This window comes from Hirundo rustica, chromosome 10, assembly GCF_015227805.2.
Source record: "Hirundo rustica isolate bHirRus1 chromosome 10, bHirRus1.pri.v3, whole genome shotgun sequence".
In the NCBI taxonomy this organism is placed as follows: Eukaryota; Metazoa; Chordata; class Aves; order Passeriformes; family Hirundinidae; genus Hirundo; species Hirundo rustica.
Genome location: NC_053459.1, coordinates 8,151,405 through 8,167,549, shown reverse-complemented (window position 1 = coordinate 8,167,549; position 16,145 = coordinate 8,151,405). Strand labels below are relative to the sequence as shown.

The window sequence follows — 16,145 nt, the reverse complement described above, 5'->3', positions numbered from 1 at the left end:
GGAGTGGTACCTGCAAGCATCAGTTTTCCCACACCTCTGCCAGTGGTAACTGGACCTCTCTGCTTCTTTAGCCTCTTTAGGAGAGGAGCTATTAATTGGATTGTTCTTAGGGTGAAAGCAACCAAGCCTATTGTGAAGCTGGTAGCCAGGGTACTTCTGGCAAGTAAATAGGAAATCGTACATTCCAGTGAAATGGGCATTTTGTCACTGGAGCTGGTCCAGGATCCCTGGCTTGGCTGAACTCCCGCTGAAGTCAAAGGAATCTTGCCTAAGTAAATAAATGAAGAATTGTTTACCAAATCATTTGCCTTATTATAACCCAGTTGTAAAGCTAACTATACACAGAGAGGAGGGAGGGTGGAAATGGAGCAGATGACTGGTACTTTAAGCGGCTGCCGCATCTTGCGTCCTGTTGGCTTTGGTCTCGCCAGTTGTAAAACACATAATCTATAATGATAAATGGTCAGGAATAGCCAGGCAGACAAGAAGTGAGGGTTGTCCGAGCTGCCTTTGCTTTTGTAAATTAGCCCACAACATCAGGGGACCTGTCCACAACTGGTGAAAGAAGCAATTAGTGGCAGCAACATACACAACTGTCACGGGAAAGTGTGAGCTTTATTCGCAAGTTTAAATGTACAGGACCCAGGTGTTTACTCTGCGTTAGAACTTTCCTTTCAGATGGTCAGAGATCAACAACAAAGGCACATCTGAAGGGCATCACAGCTCACATGCTGGAAGATCATTGACAGCTCCACTGCTGTACAGGTTCAGTGAAGCCTTATGAGATGGAAAGGGGAGGCCAAAGTGCTTCCTCTTGAACACTGTGCCTGGCACTACTTTGCCAGACATTTTAGTCAGTGAACTTCAGGGGTTTAAAGACATTGATTATTTAATAATTACTTTCTTTGCATCCTCTCTGAAAATAGTAAGCTCTCTATTTCACGCCCAGCCCTGCCCCCAGGGAGATGATTTTAGGATCATGATCAAATTAAAGAGCATTGATTAGAGTGGTTAAAGGCCATCCATACAGCACCATCGTGGTGAGGCTGGCAACACGACCACCAGCCTTAGCAGAGCCCTAGTGCTGCCTCTCTGTGCCTGAGCCAGCCCCTTCAAAGGGACCTGATCTGCTTCCACTGGCGTCTCATTGCTCTCCGCAGATATGCTCCATAGATCTTTGTATGGATCTCTTTTTTTTTTTTTTGTGCACCTCTTTATTTGGTCTCTTTATTCTTGCTGCGTTACGCACAAAAGCCGGCCCTCAGATCTTGTATAGCAGACGTGCTAAACTTTTCCCTGGTTCTGATAGTGCATTTCTAGTCAGGTTTTCTTGCTATTAGACAGTGGGATGCTTGCTCCCAGGTGCCTGCTGCTCCTTTAGCTTATCAAAGATGTTGCTGCTCCTCTGTAGTGCAGCCAAGGCCAAGCTGCCGATTCAAAGCAGGCCAGTTCATCTTAGGCTGCTTTTAGACGACCGTGAGTCATAGCAACCTTCCCTGTTGTATGAATCTTGTTTATTATGTAGCAAATTAGCTCAAGATTTCTGAATCCCCTGAGTTCCCTTTGAAATCACGGCAGATGAAGAGGGTCAGTGTCTCTGGAGCAGGCTCATGAAGAGGATCCTTTTGTCAGTCCTGCTCCAAAGCCCATTGAGGCCTGCTGGTCTGCCTGCTTGACTTTGATTAGCAAACACCCAGAGCTGGCACACAGCTGCATTTACCAGTATTTTTGCAGGGCTTTCACTGTTTTAGGGTGAAGTTAGAAAGCTTCGAACTGTTATTGTAGGTTATTGTATTATTTTTAATACAGTAGTCTAATATTTTTTGTTTGTTAAAATAATCTTGAATCCTGATTGAGCTAAGGTCTGCTTTTTCTGCCTCAAAAAAGAAGTGATATTTTCTTCAAGGAGAGTGCGGGAATGGTTTAAGACGATTAAAGGCTTTTCTATATGCTTGAGGTTTTCTGATGTCTGGTGGGAATTGCCAATGAAGCTTCCTTCCGATTTCACACTGTCAGGCAAACACAGGCTGAATGCAGTGTGACAACCCACTTGAAAATAATTATCCACTGCCCTGGCTGCAGAGACATCCATTACCTGCTGGAGAAATGTGCTTTTACACATGTGCCCACGCAGATGGAGTAAATTCTTTTTTTAATTGTTTAATCATTTTTTTAATCATTTAATCATTTTCTCCTTTGAGGGCTCAGTTATTTAGTCACATATGTACCTGTAGAAAGCATCTTTCTTTTAAAGGAGGTACATTTTAAATGCACTGATCTGGTGACTGACAGGATGCTCCTAACAAAAGCTTGCCTTCTTGAGGGTATATATTTGAAATATCTCCATTAGCACTTCCGTGGAGAGTGTGGGTTTCAGTTTGCGTTTTTAATAGATCTCCTCCCACAGCCAGATCTTTCAAGGTAATAAATCTCAGCTATAACATAGGCTAGTAGTAAACAGATGTGGTTACAGTCCTAATACTGATAATATCAGTTCAGTCCTTAATGGGTTATGTTGCTGCCAGAATAATTCACTACCACTGTTGATGGCTGAAGACTTAACTGGCATAAAAAAGGGAGCTCCTGAAGGTGCCCTCTGTGCCAGGCTGTGACAGAAACGTGCAGGCAGGCAGCTATTTGTGGCTAAGAGAGCTTTATTTTGGGCTTCACCAGAGGGGGTTTTTTGGAAGTGCTAAATTCACTTTCAAGGAATTAAGTGTATTGAAGTGCTTTTTGGTTTGTTTTTGTGATGTTTTTGGTTTTCAACATATAAAGGCTACTTGTATCTGATAAAACTCTCCAAACCAAAGCCCTCAACTTTATCTTCAGTCCTGTGGCAATGAGGCCTCTGAGAAAAGGAAAAAGGAATTGTTTTCTTGGTGTCTTCCTTTGGTGAACAAAAGTTGTTTGCCCAAAATTTGGGGCTGCTAGTTGTCTAGAAGTGGGATTCTGGAGTCCTATCAACTGGGGCAGCAGAGAACCAAGCTGCAAGGTCTTTCTTATTTCTTCTCATTTTATAGGACAACAAGGTCACTTGGGAGCTGTTTTGCTGGGAATCATTTCTTTCTCATCTCCGTTCTTTGTGCTTTAATCCACGCCTCCTAACCATACACTGTTGCTGAACTAAATTAACTGGTTTAGTGAAGACAGTATTCTTGATGTCAAACAAGTCTGTCTGGTCTCCTTGTAGAAAACTGTAATTGAATTTACCGCATACACCCACAGAGACTTTTAGAGAAACACCTTGCTGGGCAGATAAGTAATAAAAAAGGAAGATGTAAAACCAGGGATATTAAAACCTCTGTCATAACCATTTAAATACAGTTCCCCGGCACAGTGCACTTACAAGTCTGCCTTCAAATCCCAGGTTTAGTTTTCAGGGATAGTTTTTGGTCGTGTGGCTCTGTCGGGTTCACAGCTGTAAGGGGGGAGGGAGGGCTGACTTGGTTGGAATCTCCCCGCACACCCAACCAACCGTGGCCGCCTGCCTGTCTCCCTGGGGCCCCTCCAGCTTCGGGAGCCCAGCCACAGCATGTCTGTCCTCTGCCGTGGCGTTGTATGGGTTTGTGGTGTATGGCATTTGTCAGGGGAGGGGCTCTCTCCTCCCAGCTTGTGCCTTTGTGGTGATGCTGCACTTGCAGTCCTGGCCTGCCCTGGTTAGACCCTGTCCAGGGCACGCTGCAGTCCTGGGGTGTATACTTGCCCTGTGGTGTGCATGAAGGGCTGGGCATGCTGATCCCTCAGGGCAGCAAGAATATTCACTCAGTTGTAGCTAATCTCCTTTGTGCTATCTTTCTTTGAAATCTTTCATTGCATTGGGGTAGACATTCCTTCTCCTTGGCAGAAGGACTTTCCCAGATTCCTGAGGCTGAGCCTCCTACATTTGTGCTGCTGTCCTTTGGGGACAGGAAGAAAAGGGGCTTTGGGATAACAGTTGGATGTCATCCAAACAACAGTCAAACAACCTGTTGGTGTTTGACTCAACAATCTCCGATGCCCCTTAGTCCTTAGGGCAGCTGATTTAAATGGAAAATACGGTAATCCTTGCAAATGAACAGTTTACTGAGGTGTTCTTATGCCCAGTGTTAGTCTGCAGCCTGGTTCACTTCCCAGCTGTGTCCCTTTGCCATCTGCACCCTTCAGTCCCGCAGAGCAAGTTCATTACCAGGTCTTTGCTGCGGAAGCTGTCTGTGAGTCACTGCAGCGCTTGGACCAGGCTTGAGCCCTGGTGTGCATCATCAAGGCTCCTTAAGTGTGCCCACAGAGACCTGTAAACCACAGAGAGCTGGCACACAGGCATCTCCTGTGGTCTGGAAGGAAGGGAGGAGACAGTCAGGTGTTGGTATGTGCCCTTGTCATGGTTTGCACCAGGTCCTTGTCAGTTATCCAGGCGCGTGTGGGAGGCTTCTGTCTGGAGAGAGACTTCAGTGTAGGAAGGGAGGAAGAGAAATGTTGATGGATGAAAAGTTAAAATGCTGCCTGAAGTTGTAGAGAGTGCTAAGATACGTCAGTCCTTTTAATACAAGTGGTGCTTATGCTATTAACGCCTTAGAAACTCTTGTTTCCTTGAATGTTTGCTTGACATAGGGTACGACATTGTCCTGGAGACAGACAGATCTCTCTGTCTGTGGATGAAAGACAGATGGCTGTTATGGCTATAGCCTATTGCAGCAAGAGAAAGCCAAACAATCTGCATTGCCCAATACATTTAAGGAAATCTAATAGGAGGGTTGAGGAAGATAGCAAGATTAGCTTGATGAAGATTATTTGTTGCTAAACAGACTCTTCAGTGTTTCCCTCAGCCCTGACACACACAATGAACTGCTCCACCCAGGGCCTTCCCATTTGCTTCATGGCTCACTTGATTTTGATGGGTTTATTGTGAAGCAAGATTTATGGAGCCCCAGGAAGGAATAAAATTGAAAACTTCCGTTCCCTGTGTTCCCACAGAGTCCCCCTTGTCCGTTCAGGGTGCTGGTTAAAGGGGCTGGAGAGGGATCTGGCTTTCAGGCCCCGTGATCAAACTGTGTCCCCTTTGCAGTCACTGACATGAAAAGACTGAGTGGCTCTGCACTTCCATCCCTCAGATTCTGTTCTGTGCAAGGAAAACAACAGCACCTGCCTTCCAAACATCATAAAACTAATTTTAAAATTAATTCGTCTTTATAATTAAAATGCTTAGATTTAAATTTGATTTCCTGTAGGAACTGTCATATTTTCAAACTGTTCCAGGCAGTGTGGCAGTATTAGCTCCATTCTTCCATAGTGCCAAATAGCCCATGCAATAGCATGCTTCCATTGGCAGCAGATTTATGAAAAATGCTCTAGATCATGGGACTTGTGACAAAATTACAGATGGTGGTGGTGATTCAGAGGCACAGGTCCCTGTCTCCTCTCTCATCTGCCCCACAGCTAGATTTTTCTGCCAGAGGATGCAGGTTTGTGTGCGGGCGATGGTCTGGCTGTCAGGATGCTGTTCCTGTGAGATCCTGCTAGCTGGGTTCATCCAGGTGCTGTCCTGGCCCTTGCAGTCTGCCATGGCCCTGAAAGGGTTTGTCTCATCTATCGGCAGCGGCTCAGTTGTCAGAAACAAAGCAAATCCTGATCACCATTGAAGGAGCAGATACGCCCTGTGTTTCAACATCTGAAACCAGGCCCATCAATCTGAAGCTATTCCCCACTCCCTGTGCCAACAGCTCCATTGATGATTGTGCTCCAGGAAGAAAAGAAATTGCTTTTCCCCTTACTGTAATGTCAGCCCACCATTTGGAGACTCCCCCGCATCTTCCTTTTCATGCTGGAGGTGGAGCGCTCATCTCTGTGACCTGCAAGCATCTGCTTCCATGGTTTTCCGCTTCGTCGCATCTCTGTTTAGACACTGCACTGCCCTGTCCCACATACTAATTACTGACTTTTTGCTTCTGAGGAGCTTGATTCATTCTGGCACATTTTCCCATGTGAAACTGGACTTAGAGCCTTGGAAAATATCTTAATGGACATCAGACAGAGTCTAAGTTTAACCCCAAACTGGCTGCTGTATCTGAGCTAAGAGGCACATCTTTCAGACCGCAGCTGTGGCAGTATGAACCCTCCTCCCGTGGAGGTCTTTGCTCCAGGAATACCCTCCTGAACTGGGGATATTCTCAGCCCTGGCAGAGCTGGTGCTGCTCAGGGAAGGAGGTGTTTGCACTGGCAGTACCTCATCTCAGCTCTCCTGGCTGTGTTCCGAGTCGATGCTCTTGTGTGTGTGACTGCAGCAAGTGGAGGCTCTGTAAAGGAAACGCCTTTTGCTTTTTCTCGCCATCAAGCTCTTGATGTTTCCCAGAGGAGCAGTTTCTGTTCCTTGCTGCTGCCAGGTCCTGACCGATCTCTGGGAAGACACACAGCCTCAGCTCCCAGTGTCTCTGGCAGCTGCTCTGGCCAGGGCAGACCTTCCCTGTACAAAGTGCACCTGGGCTTGCAGCCTGCTGAGGCTGCTGTTCCTCCTAGAGGCTTTTGTTGGTTTTCCTGTTCCCTTGACAGCACAGAGGGTGAGGTGTTGTCACCTTGTGCACCTGTCTGCCCTGAAGAGAGCTCAGGTGTGAGGCAGTTAGGGGAAGTCTGGGGTGGAGAGAGTTTAGTTCAGTTTCTGCTCAGCAGTTCCTGTGCTGCCGCTTGAGTTCACAATTTCATGAGTGTCTTCCACCTCATTGCACGCAGAGTTTTTGAAAAGAAAGCTCATGTATTTGCAGGCTAAGCGGAGACCACTTTCTTGTACTCAGTGAAGCTGGCAAAGCCAACTTTTGGGGTAAGGAGAGCTGGTTATGGGACAGAGGCACTGGGCTGGGATTTGGGATATTTTTGACTACTTACTCAGGTGTGCTAAGCATGTCTTGTGTGCCCTTGTCTCACATCTCTCTCTGCCTCCATTTCCATATGATGAATAGAGATTAAAACCAGCTTCTTTCCTTTTTCTTTCTGGTCTAGTTTTTGGATCAAGAAACGTCTCTTACTGTGTTCAGTAACTGATCTTTGAGAAAAAGGGTTTTGTCCTTAGGAGTCCGAAATGCTGCCAGTGCATAAATAAAAGCCATGAATGGCAGCCTGGTGGTGCAGCAGGCAGGAGGGCTCCTGGCTCAGGGGCTGGGCTCCGCTCTCTCTTCTTGCAGTAATTCTACCTGTCAACCCCGATTAACTCAGGGACTGTTTCAAAGGTTTGGCAAGAAGGGAGGATTTCCCTCCTTTCAAAATAAATATATTAATTTTGTATTTTTGAAGTAAACACAGACAAACAGTCTTTGCTTAGCTACTCCTACAGCAAAGACCTTTCGTTTAGGTACCGAAGACCCATTTGACCTCAGTGTCATTTGAGACTCTTTTCTTTACCTACCTACCTCTCTGAAAATAAAAGTCCTATCTCCTGTTGAGCATGTGTTACATCCTGGTGGCTTCAAGCAGAGACCCGAGGAGGTGATGAAGCCCTCAAAACCTACGCAGCCTGTTCAGGCCTCAGGCTTCCTTTGAGATGAACCTGATGAATTGAGGATGGAGCCGCAATTAATCTTCCCCACAGTCATCCCTTAACCTTTTTGCTGCTACACTTGATGAGTCACTTTGTAATTTCAGTAGAATTTCACGTTTTCAATGTATTTGGTTCCTGTTTTACCATGATGACTGTTTTGTACTTTTGGCATATGAGAGAATATGACTTATTTATTTATACACTTAATGGAACTGTTGGTTCTGGCTGATTCTTTTTTGCCAGGTTCATAGTTTCATAACGCTTGACAAATTTGCCAGAACTTTCTCCTTTCCTTCCTTTTCTGCCAGGAGATCTAGTTGAACTCCTTTTGAATTGCAACCATCAAATGTATTTTGGTGAAATCTAAGATGCTTTCATGAGCTTTCTTGTGTCTTGAATTTGTGACTTTCTACAGAATTATTTCCAGTATTTTTCTGCTAATAATATTTGTATGTAAAGCTCTGACTGTCTGTAGTTACTAAGCACAGCTATTCTTACTGTGTTCTGGTTTGCATTGATACATTTTGCAATCTCCATTCTCATTCTCTTTCATTTCTGTTTGATGAAGTGCTTAGCTGCAGCCCTCTCCCAAAGCACTGTGTGTGTGTCAGAGTACCCGTGTGCTCTGCCCCACAGCAGGCTGACTGTTGATGGTCAGGGAAGCTTTTTGGGGTGGATAAAAAACCCCATCTCTTTCATGGGTTCACTCTGAATCATCTGTGTTAAATTTAAGGGTACAGAAAGTGTGTCTCAACTATATTGAAATTAGATTAAGAGTTGCAGGATTAGCTTTTCTGCATTTTCAATTTGCCTGTGGGTTTGGGGCCTGTGGGGATTTAAGCACATAAACAGGATTTGTGCCCGTGCGTTGGTCGGCGCGAGGCAGGGCAGCGCTGGCGGCAGCTTGTCCGCTTGGGCAGGGCCGGCCTCTGGAGAGGTGCTGGAGGTGCAGGAGGGGCTGCTGCCTCTGGGCTCTGCTCTCTCCTGCCCAGGAGGTCCTGCCCAGCCTGCCTTCAGCTCTGTCCCTGTGTTGGAACCAGCTGGGAGCTCTCTGGCAGCGTGTTTACGAGTCTTGAAGTCTCCCGTCCCTGTGGTGGGAAAGCTGACCTTGTGTCTCAAATCCAGCCTTATTACCAAGCTTTCTGTCTGGTCTCTTGTTTCTGACCAGGTTTCTTTTATCAGCTCTTCCTTCAGATGCTCACCATATTTTCCTCTCCAGTTCTTTCACTTTTTCCAGCACTCCCCTGTTGTAAACTTTATTTTCCATCCTTCAAAGCCTTAATTCTGTATCTGGCTTTCTACTCAAATCTCCATCCTGCATGCTGAAGTGTCATGTTTAGGTCCCTGCTTGATGGGCTTCAGTGTTTGCTGAATGTGATTTGACATCAACTTGTCTGGAAAATACTGCACTTAATATTTTTCAGAAAAAGATACCATGAGATATTTCTATAATAATGACAGTCTGCCTGTAGGTAATAGGGGACCTTGAAAATCTCAAGTGAAGCAGAAGTTTGTGCATTTGATGCTTTGCTTAGGAGATCATGGAAAAATGAGTGTAAGATACGTAAATTTAACATTTTTCATAAGACGTATAAACAGTGAAAGGGGAAAAGTCCGACTCCTGTTTAATTGCAATACTGAGCTTTCAGGCTCATTTAGAGCTGGAAAATGCTGTTAGTTCATTAGATGAAGAGATCAGAGTTCGACTTACCAGTTAATTTTTTTGCCTTCATTATGAACATAGAGAAGTAAAATTCTGCTTGGTCTCTGCGGTCCTTATCTTAAATGGGAGTTGCACAGAGTCTCGGACCCTTAACTCCAATGTTACTATGTAAGGTTTTGGGGTTTTTTTCCTTAACTGAAAACACATGACCTTTGTCTTTTAGGCCCTCCATCTGCTCCCCAGCACCTGATTTCCAATGTCAACGAGACCTCGGTGAACCTGGAGTGGAGCCCCCCGCAGAACAGAGGTGGCCGTGAGGACATCTCCTACAACGTGGTGTGCAAGAGGTGCGGGACGGGCGAGCTCAGCCGCTGCCGCTCCTGTGGCAGTGGGGTGCACTTCAGCCCCCAGCAGAACGGCCTGAAAACCACCAAGGTCTCCATCACTGACCTCCTGGCACACACCAACTACACCTTTGAAGTCTGGGCGGTGAACGGAGTGTCCAAGCAGAACCCCAGCCAGGACCAGGCTGTGTCAGTCACTGTGACAACTAACCAAGCAGGTAGGAACATCGACAGCAATTCCCTTCTCTGCTGCCTGTTTTTTACGAAAGCTGTGATTTCCATTACATTTAGCATTAGCAAATGAATGCGAGGAGCCCTAAGATGTGTTACTGGGTCAAACCCTTATTTTCTGGTGGTTTATATGGATAGTTGAAATGCTTCAGGGGCAGGGAGAGAGTGGAGGGTTTGGGTGCTGTGTCCGGGAGCAGGCTGTGCTGCAGCATGCGGGCAGGACGCTGGGAGGCATTCTGCAGAAGCACAACAGCACGGCTGCCCTGTCCCTCCCTGTGCCCGCCAACAGCTCTGCTCCTTGCAGGGGACACGCTGCACAGGGACACAAGGATGTCCTTGGTGTCTGCAGAGGGCAGAATACATGCTCAGGGAGCACAGAGTTGTGCTCCTACCCCCCTTGAAGAGGGGCTGCGTGAGATTCAACAAGCGGAACGAGCGGGCGCCTGCTCGCCTGCCTGCTCTCTCCTCTCCTGGAAAGTCAATTAGATTCTGTCCTCTTGTTAAATAAATACCTCCTTAACCTGCTGCTGATAATGTTTCGATTGATCAGAGCTGGCAATGCCGTAGAAATCCTATATGAGCTTTCAACTTTATGCTGACTGATTTTTGCATTTCATTCATCTGGGAGAGTGAAATACTATTTCTGTCTGTACGAGATTATTTCAGATACCCTGGGCAGCTCTTGCTTTTTTGGTACCCCATGCTTGACCTAGTAGGGGCAAAGGCTGCAGCAGCAGATTGCAGTTTCGTTTTGATGCTAATTTGTTGGATCTTTTTCTTTAATTACATGAAAACATTTCTTAGTTTGTAGCCAGCTAGGGTTTAATGCACAGGGTTCCAGTTGAATTTTTAATTTAATGCACAAAATTATATACATTTGAATATGACACTCTTCTAAATGCAAATGAGATATCCAGACTGTCAGACTGGCTACAAGACCGTCAAACCTGTTATCTGATGGCTCAGAGTGCTGATTGCCTTCAGGTCCCACAGATGTTGCAGGCATTCAGCACCTCGGAGCGTAGCTTACAGGGGATCATTTATTACCAGGCTTACGGTGTAGGAGACAATATTAATATTGCATATTTTTGATAGTACCAGACCATATAAATATTTTGAATTCTGTTTCCTGGTAGGTGCGTGAGAAAAATAGGCAGGCATAGTCTAAAGCTGCAAATTTTAGCTGTAGTCCAGGACATGTCAGTATTACCAGGGAGATACATTCAATTTTGCAGTGACAGTTACAAGCGAAATTGTCAAGTCCATCCTGAAGCGCCTTTGAAAATCTGGTCCTGTGTTTTTTTGTTCTTCATATAGAGTTGACAGCATCCCTTTTAAATTATGATTCAAAAATTCAAACTACCACTTTGCCTAGTGAAAAAAGACTAATAGGGAGCAGGGGCTATTAGGGAGTCTTGGGAGAAAGCCTTGGGAGACTGCTGTCATATGCTACACGAAAAGAGAAGGTTGAGAACAGCAGCAGGGACAGTGTTTTTGTGCTATGAATGCCTAGCAAAGTGAGTATTTCTGACTGATTTTGGCATATATAAGGATTAGTGGATGCATATATGCATGAATAAGCGAGCGGGATCCATCTACCGTGTGAAAATTCTACCATCTTATGCTTTTATATGCAAACCAAAATCTGATTGAATATGCAAATAAGAATTGATTTTGTTTATTATCCATGAGTAGTATTCTTCCCATCAGGAAATTTGTATTTTTGCCAACATTCCCAATTTCAAAACATGCCCAGTTTATCAAATGCGTCAGAGGGACAGAGAAAATTATGCTGGTATAAATGAAAATTAACTCTAAGGTGCAGTGTTCTCCCATTCTTCATACAACTTTGTGGTTTCTGCTGCATAGAAGATCTAAATAGAAATGTGTGGCCTAAACCTACAGATCCCAGCGGAGATAAATAGCCTTACATATGCAAATAATCCCATTGATTTTGGTAAAACTGCTTGCTTGAGTAAAGGTTTGTAAAGTTAGACCCTTGGGTTTTACAAGTACTGATCTGTTTAATCATTGTAAATGTATGTCTGGAGTGCATTAAAATCCTTGTGCCACTAATTTTCTTTCACTATATTTCATTATAAAGAAATCATGTCATGATGGAGCACCGCCACAGGCTTGGTTTTGATCTTGCACCTTTCTTACACTAATGTAAAGCTACCTTAATTTTTTTAAGGCAATTGTAAATTCATATTGGAGCCAAGCTCCTCCCTTAATAGCATTTCTTCCCTGTTTTACTAATAAAAATGAAGCCACCAACACTGAAAATTTGTAAATTACTTCATTAGTTGTGCTCTCTTGTGCTTCCCAGACTTGAAAAAAAGATGTCAATATGGGGATTTTATTTTTTAGTTCTTTACATATGCTTTTGGGTTGTCTTCTGGAGAATTTGCTGGACCTCTTTGCAAGAGGTGCATCTCTGAGTTAAATTCAGCAGAAACTGTAAGTAGGCAAAGGACCAGGAGTTCTTCCTCATGACAAACTTGACCATCTAAATATGCAACTGTATGAGCTGAAGAAAATAGGCAGAGATTTTCGAAGCAGTTTTTGACGTGAGAAGCAGGAGTCCGGGTGTCTGTGTGTCTGCTCGGTGCCCACCCCTGTGGAAAGTGAGCATTTGGAGACAGGCAGAAAGCAATGAGAAATCGCTTGTGGTATATTCAGCACAAAATTGATGGAATGCGTTGCACTGACATCAAAGGTGCAGTTGAAAAGCACAGGTGGGTTTTTGTTTGCTTTTGTTGTTTCACTCCTGAGATAATGAAATGAGGCAGTTTACTTTCCACTCTTCGTTTAGAAACTCTTTTCAGTTTCCAATACCTACAGAAAAGTGTTTAAATGAAAATAAGATTTGCTATTCAAAGCAGGATCAAAAATTGTTTGAAAAAGTTTTTTTTCTGCTTCTTTGGAAAAGGTATTGGCTTTTATAGCTTGCTTTTTTTTTAAAAAAAAAAAAAAAAAAAGCTAAATTTCAGACTTTGAATAAGTTAAAATTTCTATCTCCTAGTGAAACACTTCAGTGTTGTGACATTTTAAGAATTTTGAATGAATTCAGCTCATTGTTCTGCATGTTTAGTATAATTGCCTTTTTTTTTGTTTTTTTTTGAGTTGGGAACCATTACTCTTTTCTCAGATGAGATTAAAAAAAAATAGAAAAAGCAAGGATGGAACACTGAGCTGCTGAAACCTGGAGCCAGTGTCTTTAGCACAATGAGTATGTAAGTGCTGGTATTGCGGGTCTCACCGCCAGCAGTGGTGGCTTTTGGGCTTTAAAAAATTGTGAAATGATGTGTGGAAGAGATGCAGTCCAGCAATTCTCATGTGATGCTGCTAGGAGAAGCTAATTTCAATGAGGAACGCTATCAGGCTGTTGACTGAGTAGCTCAGAAATCTCCAGGCTTGTTGGTTGTGGGGTTTTTGTGCTAATTCTGCAAAGCTGTTCAAAATTAAAAGTAAAGCTCTTAATAAAGAGATCTTGTTCACAGCATGCAGGAAGCTTGCGTGGTTTTTTTTGAAGAGGTGCTGAACAGTTTATATTTTTATTAAGGATTAAACAGCTGAGCTGTTTGTGTCTCCAGCCTGAGAGGCAGGTTCCATGCTCAGTCCCTCTGTGCCCGTCCGAGGGGGCAGTGCCACTGGGACAAGGTTTTTGCAGGGGTGCTAAAGGCATTTGTAAGGCAGGGGAGCAGAGCCTGCACGGGCTTAAATGAGATTTAAAATCCAGACTTATTATCCTGCTTGCTCGGCTCCCTTTGTTTTGTTTGCGTTTTATGTGGGATGGGTGTCCTGCTTGCTCCTTTGCTGCTTGGAGTTAAAGCAGTTGATATTTCTGAATAAACTGCCTGGTGATTTGTTACCTTGTTAGGTTACCTTGTGCTCCGTGTTTCCTTAAATAGATCGGCAGAGCTAGATGGATGCAGGATGTGCCAATTACCATGAAAATAGAGTATAAATAGATAAAGTTACTTCTTCTCCCTTTACATCACCCTCGATTTTCAAGCTGCCTGTGCTCAGGATCAAGAAATGATCATTGTTGAGCATATCTCAGGCTCTCTGTCCCGGTTGTTCCTCCTGCTGTTGTCTCTCCGCTGCCCAGCCCTTTGTCTGTGCGGTGCCCCTCTCCTGGCCTGTGCCAGCGGTGTGTTCTCCATCTCAGAGCTGCCTCATCCCTGGGCACAGCAGGCTCGCTGGTGGTGCTGCAGTCCTTCCCCCTCTCCTGAGTGCTCCCCTGCTCCCACAGCATCACTCAGAGCCCTGCAGGGCTTCAGTGTCCCTTTCCAGGCAGGAACTACAGTGGGTCACGGTGCCACCAGGATTTCAGCATCCCCCGAGAAGATCCATGTGAATTGAGTACTCTTCTGGGACAGGCTGCAGTGGTGGTGAACCCAAAATACTGACTTGCAGTGCAGGGAAGGGAAATGTCAGCTGTTACTCAGTTTTATTTAGCCTTTAGGTTTGTTTGTTATTTATTTTCTTAATTCCTTTACTAAAAGGAAAAAAAAAACAAAACAAACCCAAACCTGAAAGATCCCAGTCCTTTGAGGATGATGGTATTTTAAGTCAGGAATGGCAGGGGTAGGGGGGAGAGAAGTGGGAGTTATGACTCATAAGTTCTACTGGACTTTTTGGTAGGGGAATGTATATTCCCATTTTGCATTTTGGTGGGTCTTCTTTGAAAGCCCACGTTTCCTTTCAAATGCTGATTAGCAGTCCTCACGTATTGTACAGAATAGCACAGAAAATGCATATAAGGTCTTACATTATGCCAGTGTGATTTAGCCTGTGCTGAGCTACATTTGCAGGCAGTAAAAATTCATGGACATACATTGCCCTTGGTCAGTGTGCACTCCTCGTGTCAAAAAAAAATAATAGTTGCTCAGGCAGATCACAAGCAATGCATGCCAAGGCCAGGAAAGTGAAGGATTTTAGTATTTTCTTTTTAATGTTCTATTTTCCTGGATATTTATAACTTACCTATAAAAGATTGCTCTGTAGTGAAACATCAAAAGACATTGTTAAGTAGATTTCAGTCACAGAGCTTTCTTTAGGTGACTGCATGAACACCCTTAAACTACTACTGAAAAATAAAATTAACAGTTACTCTGAAGGTTGATCGATCCAGCTGATTCTCTAGCTCCCACATGTCCTTTGTGTGTAATCCTGGTTTCAGTATAAGGAATAGTAAATAATTTCTGTTTGCTGAGAGTGAACATAACATTTTTTGATTTTGTATGTGGTGATATTTATGTGCATATTAAGATTCTTGTCGATAGGGAGGTGCTGGAAGAAGTTAATCTAGATTTTAAAAATCGCAAGGTCTGTAGTCATTTAGGCTGCTAGTTTTATGCTCAGCTCTTGCAAGAAAAGGTTCTTTTTTTTAATGCAGTCCTGGTGAAGAGCTGTTTATCGTTGTGTTGAAACATAATTTTTGAAGGGCTGTATAACCCCAAGGAAGACTTCATCTCCAAACAGCCAGCAAAGGAGCTCTGTGAATGTGAAGACAGAATTCATCATGCACTTGTGTCACAGTTTCACAGACCCTATGAAATAGTGTAAGCTGGCAAAATAAGTCATTTTCTGTGCTGCATGCCCCTTCCCTTCCCTGGTGCCTGGTGAGGCTGCCGGGGTGCTGGCGCGTGTCAGCTCCCCTTCCACGGCGGGTGGGCTCAGCCCGGCCCCTGCCGTGTTCCCGTGGGTGACGTGGGGACAGGGCCCTGCTGCTGGGCTTCAGGGCTTTGTGGAAGGAAGGATTGAGGTGCTGGGCCAGGCTGGACCTCAGGAGCCTTTGGACCTTTGGAGAGTGTTGAGGTGGCATCCAGCTGGATGGCTCAGCCTGGGAGAGGTGCAGGAGGGTGAGTTTGTATCTCTGCCAAGCAGAGCGGAGAGTGGCACTCCAGATGCTGGGCACAGCTGGTCTGGCTGTAGCCTTCACAGGCACCCAAGAGTCAATTTAGTTTTTTATTTTTATTCTAAGTATTTGCTCCCAGCACAGTCCCACCCTTTCCAGTTACTTGTTCCCTGCAGCCAAAGGATACAAATAGCCTGTTCCAGAAGTCCTTTTTCAGGCACACAAACCCGTGAGGAAACTCATGCACGTAGCTGGGTGTGTATAAACAGCCACAGCACCCTGGCCACCCAGTTCCCAACAGGCCTGTTTTAAAATAATCTCTTGGCAAACATCTGGATGCATGCCAGCTGTCCAGAGCATGGGAAGTGTGTGTGATGCTAGTGGATGCATTCTTTCTTCAGGGTAATGTCAGAGTAATGGGAAAGGGGTGTTGCAAAGGGGTGTTCTTACTTTGCTTTTAGGTGTTTGTACTAAGGATGATAGACCAGCAGTCTCCTTATTCCCCAAATGGAGCTGTGTCAAGCCTGAATTCAGCAGGAA

General features: G+C 44.7%; 1 protein-coding gene across 3 annotated transcripts in view; it reads left to right on the top strand.

The window, feature by feature from the left end:
- EPHA4 (EPH receptor A4) overlaps nucleotides 1-16,145 on the top strand; it is a 105,148-nt gene that overhangs the window by 47,321 nt on the left and 41,682 nt on the right. For 2 of the 3 annotated variants that reach the window (XM_040073804.1, XM_040073805.2), the window contains one exon: nucleotides 9,388-9,726. In XM_040073804.1, the coding sequence (XP_039929738.1) occupies nucleotides 9,388-9,726 (339 nt within the window). Of the gene's footprint in view, nucleotides 1-9,387; nucleotides 9,727-10,043; nucleotides 10,427-16,145 lie in introns of those variants that run through there. The other variant, XM_040073806.2, reaches the window with a different exon arrangement.